This window comes from Arvicola amphibius, chromosome 2 (assembly GCF_903992535.2).
Source record: "Arvicola amphibius chromosome 2, mArvAmp1.2, whole genome shotgun sequence".
Taxonomy (NCBI): domain Eukaryota; kingdom Metazoa; phylum Chordata; class Mammalia; order Rodentia; family Cricetidae; genus Arvicola; species Arvicola amphibius.
The window spans coordinates 22400256-22415921 of NC_052048.2; the positions used below are offsets into that span (position 1 = coordinate 22400256).

The 15666-nt window shown below is 43.4% G+C and overlaps 1 protein-coding gene and 1 pseudogene across 3 annotated transcripts; one reads left to right on the forward strand and one right to left on the reverse strand.

The window, feature by feature from the left end:
- Positions 1-263: 263 nt before the first annotated feature.
- Positions 264-15407, forward strand: Rad51ap1 (RAD51 associated protein 1). 3 transcript variants are annotated; one of them, XM_038319556.1, is made up of 9 exons: positions 264-411; positions 3195-3250; positions 4372-4510; positions 7158-7267; positions 8743-8829; positions 9429-9566; positions 10519-10677; positions 12945-13085; positions 13901-15407. In XM_038319556.1, the coding sequence occupies exons 1-9, from the start codon at positions 395-397 to the stop codon at positions 14044-14046; spliced, it is 993 nt and encodes a 330-aa protein (XP_038175484.1). In that variant the 5' UTR covers positions 264-394; the 3' UTR covers positions 14047-15407. The 3 variants fall into 3 exon arrangements, with proteins under 3 accessions (XP_038175484.1, XP_038175486.1, XP_038175485.1); XM_038319558.1 differs by having other exon boundaries at positions 9432-9566; XM_038319557.1 differs by having other exon boundaries at positions 12948-13085; positions 13901-15406.
- LOC119807115 lies at positions 14381-14710 on the reverse strand (annotated as a pseudogene).
- Positions 15408-15666: the final 259 nt, after the last annotated feature.

The window sequence follows — 15666 nt, forward strand, 5'->3', positions numbered from 1 at the left end:
TCTGCTCCCCTTTCCTCAAGCCCCAAGGAAAACTCCGATAAAATAGCTTCTTTATTCCATTTCTCTTAAGTCGTTATAAACGTTGGAAGAGTGTTACTATTTTTATACTCTACTTTAGAGTAGGTACCAAATCGCCGCGGTGTCGAAAGTGCAGTGGCGAAACCAACCCTGGGTCCGGCCCGACGGGATCCGGAAAGGCGGGCACAGGAAAAGGTGTGTGAGCGCAGGCGCGCTCTTCTCAACACGCAGGCGCCGCCTCAGGCAGGCGAGCGCTGATTGGCGGACTGGAGCCGCGGGGCGTGGGGCGCGATGTCTGGTTTTGGGCGGGAATTGAAACCGCCAGCGCCGCTCTCCTGCTCCCGAACGCTACAGCTCTAGGGTGAGGAAGGGCACCATGGTGCGCCCTAGCAGGTGAGTAGTTGGTGACGTCCCTCGGGGCGGGGAGACGCTGGCGGCCAGTGTCACCCAGGGCTGAAGGAGACGGCCGGGTCGGCTGGAGGGCAGCGGGTCGACGGGATGCCAGTGTCTGGGGCGAGCCCCCGGCTGCTCGCAGTGGCCGGCCTCGACCCCGCTTCCCGCCCTTAGGCGTCGCTTTGCAGCTGTCGCCCGCTGGCCCGCCCTAGTCCAGAGAGACCTGGCCTCCAAGCCCCCAGGCAGAAAGGCCCGTTTAACTAAACCGTCCAGCTCCTAGGTAGTAGTGGCTGTCACGTTGGCATCTACTCTCCGTGACCGCAGCTGGGGCGCCAGGCCGTCCGTCAGTTCAGTAGAGTTACTGAGACTAGCTGAGGCTATGGCCCAGTGGTGGAGTGATTACGTAGTAGATGAGAGGTCCTAGGTTCAATCCCCAGTACTGCACAACCAAGCAAAAGTAAACTGACTGGATTCACCTAGTCCTGCCCTGTCCTAAGAACTGGAGGTTACGCTTTAGTGGAAGATGGGGCGGGGGGCAGAAAACCCACCTCAGTGTAACATAGTAGGAAGGGGGAAAGCCTTACTTTAAACAGAGTGAGAGGGTCCCCCTAGGGAAATGTGAGAGGAAATAGAAGCGAAGGCCCTGAGCTTGACCATGTTTGAGAGACACATTGAAGATGTGGTAGGAAGGCTGATGGATCACCAGATTGTGATTTGGCGTGGTGTGTGTGTGGAGCTGGAGCAGGTGAGTCTGGGTACCTCTGACAAGTGGGAATGGAGATGAGGAACCAGGGAAAGAATCCAGGTGGTCTATGGCCTGAGCTGCATAGTGGATGACCTCTGTGTTGACTGAGATGGGGAAGGCTAAGGTAGTGAGGTTTAGAAGGTGGGACCAGATATCCGTGTCTTACATGGTGGAGTTGAAAGGGGATAGGCATGCAGACAGCGAAGACATAAGGCTGTTTTGGGGATAGTAGCAGTCAGAGTGTGGTCTGCAGGCCTCTAGGGTCCCCCGAATCCTCAGGCCTGTGAGATCGTGGCTGTGGGGGGGGGGTGTATGTGGTAGGGATGAGAATGATGGTACACATTCCATGTCTTGACTGTGGAGGTCAATGGATAGCTGTGGAGTCATCTCTCTCCTTCTGCTTTGTCACGAATTGCAGGAGTTGAAGTTAGGTCATCTGGATGGCACAGCGATGAACTTTACCAGCTGAGCGTCCCTAGCCCATCGTTACACTTGCCTCTGTCCTTGGCACTGCCATGGTGATCGGGCTGTTGGCGCCGCAACACAAATTGAGGCCCTGGCAGCACACTGATGGCAGTAGTTGCTGCAGTTTCTATAGCCGCGTAACCCAGAGTTTTAAAAAGAGCGCATTTTTGGGCAGGAGCAATGGCTCATTGGTTGAAAGAGTACTCAGTTCGCTGCTCCCGCTTCAGACAGCTCTAGGGGATCAGTGCCTCTTCCAGCCTTCACATACAATACATGCACACAGGCACACACATGTACACATGATTAAAAATTATTTTAAAAAGTAACGCTTTTCTGACAGGTAGTTTGTGTTCCGTGAACCAATTAGAATGAACACATGTGTTATAACTCAACCTCAGTGTACTTACCTTTTTAGGAGGCTTTCGGTTTTATTTACTCATTTTCAATCCCAGCGTTTTTAAAGATGTTGTCATATTTCGTGCAGCTGTCAAATTCTTAAGCTCTGAAGAGTGGGAGAGTGATGTGCACACCCTCCCTTGCACACCCAGTGCCTCTCCAAAGGAAACACTTGCAGATGTGAGGTCTGAGCTGGACAAGCCTCTCACAGAACTTTTTTGCTTGAAAGAGCAGGCAGCTGATAAATGAGCTCATTGACACAGGGCATTTCATAGACAACAGGAAAGGAAACCAGAGAGCTTTACATTTCTTTCCTAGAGGAGGGAAATTAACCTTTCCACCTTGAGTATTCTTTTCTTCTGCCTACTTAGTTCCTGCAAAGACGGTAGGGACAAACTATTTTAAAGTGTCCATCCCATTAAAAAAAGCATTTGGTATTGTAGAGATTTCTCTTAAATATTCATTTTATTTTTAGGGGTGTGGGGGAGTATATGCCTGAAGAAGCCAAAGGGTTTTTATCCCTGGAGCTGGAGTTTCAGGGGGTTGTGGGCTCCTGGCATGGGTGCTGGGAACCAGATTCAGGCCCTCTGAAGGAGCAGTACATACTCTTAACCACCATGACTCATCTCTGAGATATTTTTTTTTAATATGGTTAAAACTGAAGTGATACTTTATAATGTAAGCAAAGAACGAGCACAAAGGGATTTATAAAAGCCCAGTAGCCATTTGAATATAAGTTTTAGTTGAAAATTATTTGTATTCTCCTTATGTTGGGAGTTTCTTAAATTATTTTTTTTTCCATAATGTCTATTTGGTATGGTTTTGGCTTTTTAGCTAATAACAAGGTTCTTAGTGTTAAATATAAATAATATTTTGGGTTGAGGTACTTTTAAGAGACTCCAAGCCGGGCGGTGGTGGCGCATGCCTTTAATCCCAGCACTCAGGAGGCAGAGGCAGGCGGATCTCTGAGTTCGAGGCCAGCCTGGTCTACAAGAGCTAGTTCCAGGACAGGCTCTAGAAACTACAGGGAAACCCTGTCTCAAAAAACCAAAAAAAAAAAAAAAAAAAAAAAGAGAGAGAGAGAGAGACTCCAAAGACATTTTCCTTTCCTCAAGACTATTAATAACTTTAAGGTGAAGGTATAATTATTAATAAAAATTTTCTGTCTTGATCATAGAAATAAAAAACCAGTCAATTACTCACAGTTTGAGGACTCTGGTGATGATTCTGATGGTAAGTAGAACTTTTTACTTTGCTTGACAGATTGAGAAATGTATTTCCTCAGAGTTAATTATTCCCGGATTAGATATAGAAAAACTAAACCCTGAAAGCTTAGACTTAAGCTTTGCTGTATTGCATTTGTTTTTGTTGTTAGAACTCTGATCAAAGTTTGAGAAATGTTTCTTTAAATTACAATGTATTAGTAGTAGGATGCTTTTTTCCTTCTTGTGTGGTTGGTGTGCACGTGCACATGTACATGTGTGCTCACACTGGGGACCAGTCCTAGGGCCTCCCACATGCTGAGTGATACTCTGCCACTGAGCTATAGTCTCATCCTAGAAGTAAGTCATATGTTTCCCTTAAGTCAGACACTTGGTAATTCTCTGTTCAGAGATAGCTCTTGCATTAAATGTGTCTGCAATTTGAGAAAAAATAATATAGAAGATAACTTTTAACTTTCTGTTATTGTCAAAGGTATGTGACCAGGTACTTATACGTTCATGATACTAGGTGAAGTGGAATGTGCAGAAAGTTATATTTCTGTATGTGGAAATATGAAAGAAATACATGTTAACAAATTCTTTTAAAAAGTATGTGATCCTGCAGGTACATTCATGTGCCATACATGGGTATTTTTGAGTATCCCTAGAAGAACCACAGGAGTTTTGAGGATTTAAAGGACTGAAAAGGCTGTGAGAATCAACAGTGGGTTGGGAGAATTCAGCAGATCATAGGTGGCCCAGCAGTGTCCGACAGACGTTAGCTGCTAATGCGGAGCCACTTCGCCTCGCCAAAGTGCTTCCTGTTTTCTTGGGCTTGGCTTTTTGCTAGAGATGAACCTTTGTAAACATCTGGGCTACACTGTGTATTTTAAAACCATTTCCTCCCACTTAGTGAGGTAACTCTTACGATTTTCCTTAATTTACCTTTGTAGGTTTTAGTGAATTGGATTTTGATAAGTTGATATTTTTAAAGACAGGCACCGTTATCTTGAGGTGGATGGTAAAAGTAGAGACAAATTGTTTTGATTTTTAAGGTGTAGAAATTAAACATAATTGTGCATAAAATATAGGTAAGTGAATTTTAGCTGCCAAGAAAATAATCTTCCTTCTTTTTAATTTATACAAAAATAGATGATTTTATTGCGGCAACCATGCCTAGAAACAAAAAATCCAAAACCTTGCCAAAGGAGTTAAAGCAAGACAAACCAAAACCTAACTTGAAGATTCCCCAGAAAGAAGACATCCTACCAGCGAAAGTCCCTAAAAAAAGGTGAGAGGTAAGACACAGAAAACACATGGTCCGTCAGCTTTGTTAATTTAGTATCTCAGCTTAAATGAGAATTTGAGCAGGCAGGCTGCCATTTGTGGCACAGGGAGGTGCCGCTAAGTGCTTTCTGACTCTGGCTTGAAAAATAAATTCACAAACATAAAAGAGAAAACCTGGGTTTTTTTTTTTGTTTGTTTGTTTAATTAATAACATTTTGTAACGTTAAATAATGATGTTACTAACCCTGCACCTATTTCTGCCTCTTTAGATCTCACAAAGATACTTTGCTAAAAGAAAGAATAAGTGTAAGGGCAATTTTAAGACAAAATTTTAAACCAACACAGAGAATGCCCCATAATGTCTAGACTAACCCTGACATCTCATCATTTGGTGCCAAGAAGGAGAAGACCGTCCCAAGGGACCCCCAAATTATAGTACAGGAAGGATATGAGTAGGGGGATGGGTAATGTTTTACTGTCATGGGTCCTCTGTGAAAAGTTAGTTAGCATTGAGAAATGTCATGCTCTGTACTGTTTGTTTCTACTTTTGAATGTCATGAATGGAATTTTAAATATAAGACAAACTCAGCCCATATGTGGGAGACAATATTTGCAGATACAACTTAAGTAACTTGGATCCAAAGTATATAAAGAACACTTAAGCTCTATAGTAAAAAGGCTAAAGTCCAATTTCAATCTATAAAATCTGAATAAGCATTTCTCCAAAGGTACAGAAGTAATCTGCAAACAAATAAAAAGATGCATGCCATTATTAGCTGCCAGATAAACAAAAGTAGAAACCACGGTGTGACAATTCTTCTCACCCACTAGGTGGTGTTAAGTATTAATGAAGATGTGGCAAAATAGGAATCGGAATCCATTGCTGCTGGTGGGATTGTAAAATGGTGCAGGTACCCAAGAAAATAGATAGCAGTCTTCATTATGTTAAAGATAGACCTGTTCTATGCATGGCTTGGGTAGTACCCAAGGAACCCGAAAATATGTCATGTCAGTGTTTATAGCATGTTCATAGTATTAATAGGAAAACAACTGGATGTCTGTCAGCCAGTGATCGTTAGATAAAATGAGTTCTCTGTCATGGACACAGACAAAAAAATGAACTACAGATAACATGCTGAAATGTGAATGAGCCTGAAAAATGTCATGCTTTCTACACCAGACACAAAGCCACATATATATTATCCCATTTGTATGAAGTATCCAGAATAAACTAATCCATGCAAACAGACGATGGATTGCTGGTTGTTTGGGCCTGAGAGAAGGGTGACAGTGTTCCAGGTAGGGTCTCTCCTACCATGATAAAACACAACAGCCCAAAGCGAAATGGGGAGGAAAGGGTTTCAGCTTAGAGTTGCACAGCATGGTCCATCACTGGGAGAAGTTATGGCAGGAACCTGGTGGTAGGAGCTGATACAGAGGCCATGGAAAAATGCTGCTTACCAGCTTGCTCTTCATGACTTAGCCTGCTTTCTTATAGTACCCAGTACCACCAGCCCAGATATGACACCACAGTGAGCTAATCCCTCCCACATCAAGAAAAATCACAGGCTTACTCATAGGTCCATCTGTTGGGGGCATTTTCTTAATTGAGGTTCCCGCTTCCAAAATGACTGTAGAGGGTAATCAGGAATGGCTGCTGATGAGTATGAATAATGAAAGGTTCTAAAAATTAATATGGTGATGATGCTTTCAAAACTCTGAAGATAACTGCTGGACTATCTTTAAAAGGATGTTGTGGATGTAGCTTCGGTGGACTAGTTCCTGCCTTATGTGCAAGAATTCTTAAATTTTACTCAGCAGGAAGACCAGAGGTTTAAGGTTATATTTTTGCTAAGTTTTGAGGGTAACTTATGGTAGTACATGGTGCTCTATCTCAAGAGAAGAGGAGGAAGGAGAAAACTATTTTATAATACACAAATTATACCTCAATAAAACCTTTTTACAGTTTCATACAAGCATAGAATTATTAAGACCATATTTATCCCCACCAGTATAACTTACAGTTAAAAAATAATAAATTCTCCAAGGTCCATTTCAGTTTTCCTCCCTTTTGTAACTTTTCCTCATCTGTCTTGTGCTTTCCTGTTATACTCATTAGAACTGTTGGTCAACTTGAGCAGGAAGGCTTTCCAGTCTGCCTTTTGGGGGCTAATTATTGGTGTGGCTTATTCCTCCACCTTCCTAATTCACGAGGGTACTTTTAGTATTCCAGCCAGGATAGTGTCTTTACATAGTATGTAGCAAAATATTTGCTAATATCTAGATTGGGGGAACAGAGGTAGAATTACATCTGCCACAGCAATGGATGAGATGAAGAGATCTCTGGGAGGGAGTGATGTTTGAACTGAGTCTGTCTTAGGTTAAACCAGAGCTTTGTAGGCAGAACTGATAGCGAAGGGAAAGGACAGTGGCAGGAACAGTACTCACCAGAGGAGCCCACTCCTATACCCTGTGTAATACAGCCTCGCTACATTTTAGGAGTCTCCTCAGTCAAGTACACATCAGGAACATTTTTGGACAGTAGCTTCTCTTAAGTACTAATATAGGAAAATCTGAAACTTTTTAGATTTAATGGTATTAGTGCTCTAATTGAAATTAAAACCCCATTGTTATTCCTGCATCTATTTTAGGATGGCTTTAGATGACAAGGTCTTCCAGCGAGGCCTAGAAGTTGCCCTGGCTTTATCTGTGAAGGAACTTCCAAAAGTCACCAACCAAGTACAGAACTCTCAAGAGAAACGTAAGTCTATTTTCTGTGTGATTATCTTTAAAAGCATCTTATAGTTTTTGTAACTTTTAGGGTAGGCCTTCACAGAGAAAAGCACACAATTTGAGCTATAAAAAGAGCACTTGACAGAGGGCCCCTGTGGGTTCAATTTTTTATAACATCAATGTCCCACAAGTGTATCTCTTTGTTTGACACAAAGGAGCCTAGGACTTAGACTGTGAGGTGGGCTGCTTGGCAGCATGGTGCTGCGTCGTAGAGTCCAGTCTGATCAAATGCTCTGTATGATCCTCACAGCCCAATTGCTTATCTTTTACATCTAAATTTCTTGACCATGACCTAATGGTGATAACTTGTGTGATCTATTAAGATTAGAGGCACTAACCTTCATAGAAGCTCACTAGACTTCAGAGTATGACTTCTCAATTTCTCTGTGGTTTTTCACCTTTGCATTTTTTTCTGTAACCGTGTAGAATATGATGATCTGGGTGTGGCTTTTACTTTAAGTTAGTTACCTCTTTAAAAACCAACCATTTTGATTAGAAGACTATTAATCAGGAATTGTCATGTACTATATCTGAAATCAGAGGACTAGGACTCATCTCAGAAGACTCTGGAATGTATAACAGGAATTTTTCTTGGAAGTAACACTCACTGAATAATGCTCTTCACAGCATAAGGACTTAATGTTATATTAATGTCATCATTTAAAGGTCCCCTGCATGCTTGAGTTGATTTGTTTTATGGTGCTAAGGCTGAAATCCAGGGTGTCACACCTACTGTGTAATGCATTGTTTTTAGGTTGTAACGATTGGAAGGGGTTTATATCAACAGCTTTTCTGTTGCTGTGACATAAGGCCTTGACCAAGAGCAGTTTATAGAAGACGGTTTATTTCGGCTTGGGGTTCCAGAGCGTTAAAAGTTTATAATGGCAGGGGGAACATGGCAGCAGGTGCAGGAGCAGAAAGCTGGCTGATCACCTTTCTGTTCACACCCAGGGAGCTGAGAGAGTGACCTGGAAGGGGACTGAGCCTATAGACTCTCGAGGCCTCCAGTGACTTCCTTCCTTTAGCGAGGCTCCACACCCCAAACGGTGCTGCCAGTAGGGCTCAAGTGTCAAATATGTGAGCTTATGGGAACAGTTCTCAGTCTCGCCATCACAGAGCATGGATTTGTCCATAAGAAGTGGTATTTAGTGACTGTATGTGGTCATATAATAAGCAGTTCCCACTTGAATTTAATCTTCCACAATTATAGATAGAGAAATTAAATCTAAAGGTGATAAGCAAGTTTATATATGGAATCTGACTATGAACCTGAGTCTTATATTAGAGCCCAAACTCGTGATATGTGCTAGCTCCTCCAAGTAAAACTGCTGGGCTGGTTCATCCCAGTCTGTGTGTTTGTATGTTTCAGTGGTCATCTTCCTCCTTTTTAGACTCTTGACTGATTAGGACTCATCTGAAGTTCTTTGCTTACTTCTGTGCTAGGCACTGACAAGCAAGGTGATAGGAAAACAGAAATAATGGATAAGTCTCCTCCTGTCTCTACCTGCAGTGTAACCGGTGATGACTCAGGTAAGTTTCGATGTCAATAGCAGTTCTTTTCATTCACGGCGCTGTTTTCTAACTTGTTTAAGTTATTGCACCTGTAGCTAGTACAAGTCTCCCGTGTCCCAAGGCTCTGTCTCCTGGCTTTTGTTTCTCTGTACTTTGGTCTTACTCTGACTGCAGATCTACTTTCTTCCCCGCTGGACAGTCATGACTGCTCAGGCCCTCCATCGTACAGTAAGTGACCACTCAAGGGCTGAGTCTCTCTAGTACCATCTGCAAAGTTCTTTGGCAATGACTCTTTGAGGTCTCAGAATAACCCTTTTAAAACCTGAGTCTAAGCTGGGCAGTGTGACACAAACCTTTAATCCCAGCATTTGAGAGGCTGAAGCAGGTGGATCTCTGTGAGTTCAAGGCCAGCCTATTCTACAGAGTGAATGCCAGGACAGACTCCACAGATACAGAGAAATCCTGTCTCAAAAAAACAAAAAAGAAAACCAGTCTATTGCTGAGAGACTGATGGTCTTCATCCCAGCATGGCCTGTGTAGTGTCGTATTGGTAGCAGAGAAGGACAACAGAGATCACAGAGTCTGCCCAGAGTTCTCACTGCTGTTCCTGTCTCCAGAAGATTTGGACAAGGTCCTGGAGGAGGGGGATGCTGGCAGTGTTGAAGGGGAAAGAAAAACATGTAAAACCGAGGCTCAGTGGAATAGGGTGCCTTCAGAAAGCAGTGCTGGTGACACTGAGCCGGACAGCGCAACTGGTAAGTTATGCCTGCTTCAAGTTAATTCGATGGGAATTCATTAAAAACTTGAGAGCAGGATGTATGCAAAGCACTCTTTTGAGCCTTTAAAGTCTGTAAACTCATATTGAACAGTTAATCTGAGCTCGGCCATAGAGGGAGAAACTGTCTGGGGGTAACCTTTAAGCCATGTCTGGACAAACAAGCAACATTAGAAAAACCAAGGAATGAAGTCACACTTGTGACTGAGGGAAAGGCATGAGCAGTAGGACAGACAAGCAGTCAGTGGGATCTTGGGGAAGAGGCTGGAGAGGCAGCCTGGGAACTGATAGAAACTTGGGAAGTATTTTGAGTTGAAAGTGGTATGAAACAACTTTATTATCAGTTGTTTCAGACTTAGTAGAAATTAGGGTGAAGGGAAATATGGTGACTTGGACAATATTGTAATGTGTTAAAAATTTAAAAGAATAACCCTGTATGTTAATACCAGTAAGATACAGTATTTTAGATTTTAACCTTCTGTCAACAAATAACAGACCTGTTCATCAACGCTCATTGAACAATGATTGGTGCTTATGATGTTTGCTGTAATCTAGGTGTGAGGCAGATAGTAAGGAGCAAAACTGTTCAAATTCCAATGAGGGGTTACAGGCGGTAAACACACAGGTAATGTTTTTAGAGCAATGGTATGCAAGCTGAAGGGCCTCAGGCAGCTCAGTGGTAGGGCACTTGTCTCGCAAGTGTGGATTTCAGGGTTTGAGACCTGGAACTGTAGAAAATAAAGCACAGTGAAGGAGAAGGAAGTGTGGGCTTATAAAAGGCTGGTGGGAATGAGGTGGGATGTGTAGTGCTTTTTTTTTTTTCAGAGGCAAGAGCATGCTTGTGTGTCGAGTGACGGAGAGGCCATTGCAAATGAGGCAACAGAAGTCTCCGTTTTTAGGACAAAGACAGAATATGTAATTGTCTATTTTAGGTGAAGATTCAGAAAATGATTCTAATTTTGAGGAGAGTGAAGGAAGTGATGAGGACTTTGCAGTGAGGAAAGGTAAAGCCGGAGAAAAGAAGAAAGCAGTGCAGAGAAAACCCACGGTAGAGAAAGAAAAGCAATCAAAACAAAAAAAGGAGACCTCAGGTAAGCCTGCTCCCAAACTCGTCATTTTGTTGAGTCCTGTTCATTGTGCTTCCAGATCTTCGCCTTTGTCCCCTGCAACATTTTGCTAATGCTTGTCTCTAGTTAAAAGGAATCCTGGGGTGGGGAGAAAAGCTGAGAAGGCTGAACTCTAGTGGCCACATGAGCCATGAGTGTGGGCCCTCTACCGTTAGCACACAGCCATCCCCGCCAACACCCTGCACCCACATCTACCCTAAACACTGATACTCAGAACATCTCAGTATGTGTTGGACCTACACATCAGTGAGGGCCAGGAGCTCAGTCCCAGGTTTGTTCACTCGGAGGCTGGACCATGCTGTGTTGGTGTTAAACAGTGAGGCCCGCATGAGCTTCAGTCCTTGCTTTTCTGCATGACATGGTCTCTGATTTGAGGACTCATTTGTAATATCTTGGTGTCATTTTACAGTGAGAATTTGACAGCTTGGACATGGAACACTGTCTGTCTGTCTGTCTGTCTGTCTGTTTGTTTGTTTGTTTTTCAAGACAGGGTTTCTCTAGCTTTGGCGCCTGTCCTGGAACTAGCTTTTGTAGACCATGCTGGCCTCGAACTCACAAAGATCTGCCTGCTGCTGCCTCCCAGATACTGGGATTAAAGGCGTGCGCTACCACTGCCTGGCTGGAACACTTGTGCATTATGTTCAAAAGTTAGACTATTTTTGAACCTGTATTATATAATAGATTATTACAAAATGCAACTTTTATTAATAAAATTAGTTTTACTTATTCATACCAGTTTTTTGCCTTACTTTCTCAATCCTGCTGCAGTCTTCTGGCAGGTGTCTTATCATTATGACCCAGTAAGGAGTTTTTAATTTGGAAGTCACTTCTGAGAAAACTTAATATTGTGAACAGCCAGACTCCTTTTACGTGGCTGTGGGTACTGTTGAGGATCAGCCTCGACAAAAATACTTCTTACCAGAGTAGGGGCGCAGGAATTGAAGACATATAAGTAAAGAATATGAAGACACATAAAAATAATAAGACAGAAAACATAGAAAGTATCGCGAGGGCATTCCAGGGACTGAAATTTGCCCTTGTATATTTTTCTACAGCTTCTTTTATACCCAGTGTAAACTGGGGATGGGGGGAGTAACAAAAGACTTTATTGAGATGATAAAAAGGATAACTCACACAGTTGTTTTATTACTTTAAGACACCAGATCATTAGCATTCTGTAGTCTAGGTAGCAAAGCTGCTCTAGGTCCGTCCCCAAGTGACCTCATAGAAAAGAAGGAGTAGAAGTACATTTGCATATCCTGACCACCTGTCTTAATTTCAAAAGAACCAAGCAATCACATCCTGATTTGGGACACACAACTATGTTTGTCAATCTCCAAACTCTGTGACCTGCAGTCAAGGTTTAGAAATGGGCCTGTATTTTTCGGTCTCCACAGATACATGACCACACCCCGATTGTACTCCTCACCTCTCCACACCTGACTCCTGCGCCACCCGCATTAAACCAGTGCAGGAGCTTGTGCTCTGGCGTTGTGTGCTCTGCTCTCTGCTGAGAAAGTGTCCCTTCACTCATCTTCCCCTCAGTCATGATTCCACCTGCAATAATCTCCTCTACACATAAATACACGAGATTCCAAGGTCCCTTCCTACTGAGCATTCCTGGAATCTCAGCACAGTGCAGTAGACACAGCTCTTCACTTTGCTTCCTCCCACTGATGTGCAGTGCAGGACAATAAGTTTCTTAGAAAAAACTGTCCACATAGTGTGTTCTTTGTAACCCTAGGGTCTTCAACACTGTCTCCAACACATGGAGAAGTCAATATTTGAAAATGGCTATAAGCTTGACCTTAGAAGTCAAACCTGATTTCTGATATGGGCTCCAACAGTAGCTGTCCAACTGCTTAACCTCTGTTGGCTTATCTGATGGGGTTGGTAATCCTGAGGTGGGCATTGTCATAAAGGGTGAAAGATGTCTGGCACACTGCCTGGTACAGAAATGCTAATCCAAAACCATGGTCCTTAGACTTGCCGAAAGTGGTGTTTGGGCTTTTGAGACCATCTCACTTCGTAGCCCATGTTGCCTCCTGCCTCAGCCTCTGGGGTACTGACTGGGAATTCAGGCAGGTATGGCCTCAACTTGATAGTAAATTTTTTTTGTAACCTTTGCCTTTTGAATTTTTTGGAAGGTATGAGATGGGTTTTATACATATATGTTAGACTTGAATATTATCTTCCTGTATGACTTTTTTTATGTTTTTCAATGACTTCAGTAGGTGTGGCTCCAGCTGCCATCAAGTCACGATCTCCATCCTTACCCGAGGCAGTTGGACTTTCTTCAGAGGCCATTAGGAAACCAGCAAAGATGTGCAGCCCTTCAGCTGAAGGCAAGAGGCCCAAGTGGGTCCCCCCAGGTATGATAACTTGTTATCCAGGGCACCAGCTTAGAAAGCTGCCATTGGCAACTCTTTCCTAATCATAGAAGTTGTGTGTGAGCAGGTCCCATGTTATTTCTTGTTCTCCGAACCAGTGTCTTAGTGTTTCAGCTTATCGTCTTACTATTAGGCATCAAGGTTGAGTAAGATTTGTTTTCCTTACTATAAATAAAACTGCAGGGGGCTGGAGAGATGGCTCAGAGGTTAAGAGCATTGCCTGCTCTTCCAAAGGTCCTGAGTTCAATTTCCAGCAACCACATGGTGGCTCACAACCATCTGTAATGGGGTCTGGTGCCCTCTTCTGGCCTGCAGGCATATACATAGACAGAATATTGTATACATAATAAATAAATATTTGAAAAACAAAATAAAACTGCAGTAAACAGACATTCTTATTTCAAAAGTCTGCAGATACATCCCTGACTATCAGAGTCAAGGGGCATTAGTGAAGATTTTTTTTTCCTGGCCTGGTAACAAAGTTTTGCCTCAAGATCTGCTGACCTCCACAGTTTCACTGAGTTCTCAAGCCTAGGGCATTTGAGCATTGTAACATGTATCAAATATAAATGCCTTGGCAAACTTGTCTTTGTCTTTATGTGATTGTTTTGCTGCACAGCCAGAAAAGTTGAAGACTTTGAAGGTTTTGGAGTTGGGGTTTCGGATTATGATGTTTAGCCTACCCTATGCTCTTCCTGAGCTCCAGTGTGGGTCATTCTTTGATGTGCTGCTGCACCTGACGGGCTCTGTAGAGTAGAACAACACTTAACCACTTGTTTGCCTCTGTTTTCTTGCAGCCGCCTCTGGAAGCAGAAACTCCAGCAGTAGCCCGCTGGCAGGAGCATCCACCAAGTCCCCAAGTCAGAGCCTCCGCTTGGGCCTCTCCAGACTAGCACCAGTTAAGTGTTTGCATCCAAATGCCATAAGTAGCCAAGTGCGGTAGCAGGAAAGAACCCGTGGGACCCTCGGTCCTGCAAGCCGGTTGTTGTATTCAACTTGTACATGGTGGAGCCCTTTAAGGAGTCCCATGAAGGATCTCTGCCTGTTTTGTGTTTTTTTTTCCTTTTAAAGTATTTTTAAGAAAGAAAGCAGGGCCTTGGAAGTTTTGGGTTTTTTCCTTCCCTGTTGTAAATTCATATTGTGGTGGTTTTGATGGGTTGATGAAGAGCGCATGTCATCTGTTGGTGGCATTGCCCGCTGTGGGTGGGCAGGGCCTGCTCCTCTGCTTGAAGGTGACCACGTTTAAATTCTGAGACAGGAAGTGGAGGGTGAGCAGGTCACGGCGGCCTGAGTTTAGCTTTTCCTTTGCTGTCCTTGTCAGTCTTCTGCTTCTTGTTGTCAACATCATCATCCTCATCGTCTTCAGCTACCCGGTTCCCATAGGAGCCTCGGCTTCCTCATCTTCATCTCCATCCTCTTCCTCACCATCACCTTCTTCCTCTTCTTCATCTACCTCAATGTCGGCCTCCTGCTCCCCGTTTTCCTCATTAGCATTGCCATTGGCAGGTGCGTCTCTTCCATTCTCTTCCTCCTCCACAACTTCCTTCTTCTCCTTCAAGTCCTTGGTGGTGATTTCGGAGCTGGTGTCCATGGCCGAGTCTGACATGGTGGGGCACTCTGGTGATCCGCTGCAGCGAGGGCGGGCAGAATTGAGTTTGAGGACTCTGGCGAGAGAGCTGCTGGAGTCCGCTGTGGAGGAGGAGGAAGCAGGCAAGTGGGCCGCGAAGGCGGCTGCAGCGGCTGCCGAGCAGGACTGGGAACAATGCCATTTGTGATTCTGGTCTTAATGCTTTTCTGTCTTTTAGCAAAGAGTTCTTGGGGCTCTCCTCATGCCACTCCTGGCACATCTGTAGTTACATGGTATGTCTCCCAACTCTGTCTGGTGTACAGCACCCTAACTGAACTGTTCAAAGTGTCTGGCAAGTGGGCATCTGGGCTCCTTCAGGAGGGATTTCTGAAATTTTTCTCATCTCCATGTTTCTTTAGGTTGATACTAGCTTGCTGTTTATCCAGGTCTTCCTTTGTAAGAATTCTTCTGTGTGCATATTAAAATGATGACTATATTGTAGCATGTGTCCCCTACATGGGAACAGATGGTTATCTACAGCAGATAGAATTTAAAAACACTTTATGAACTTTTCGTTGTCAAAATTTAAATAAAAATAAAAATATTAAAAGTGTGTTCTTTGATACTATGTATCTGTCATTTGGTAAAATGAGTCCTCCATGGTCAGTGTAAGCCAGGGGATGCAGTGTCTTCATCACTGCAGATTAGCCAGAGCCCAGAAGACTGGCTGTCAGCTTGTCACCCCTGTATTAGCTAGTGCAGCTTTTCAGGAAGCTGAGGTTCATTGTCAATAAAAGTAATTGTTTTTATGGTGAGAATATCAACTTGTTCCTGATCGCTTTTTAATTAAAAAAAAGTAATGTTTACTGTAAAATGTTTAATGCCTTCCCTAGTTCTCAGCTATGAGATATCTGCATTACCACGAGCAGAAGCGGTTTTGAATTGTGATTAAAGTGAGCATTTGCCTATTGCTTTTCTATATTTTCCTCTTACATC

Excerpts from the sequence above, each read along its gene's own strand:
- Rad51ap1 (XM_038319556.1), top strand. Across the intron at positions 3,251-4,371 it reads CTCTGGTGATGATTCTGATG|ATGATTTTATTGCGGCAACC; the intron begins GTAAGTAGAACT and ends ATACAAAAATAG. Across the intron at positions 10,678-12,944 it reads ACAAAAAAAGGAGACCTCAG|TAGGTGTGGCTCCAGCTGCC; the intron begins GTAAGCCTGCTC and ends CAATGACTTCAG.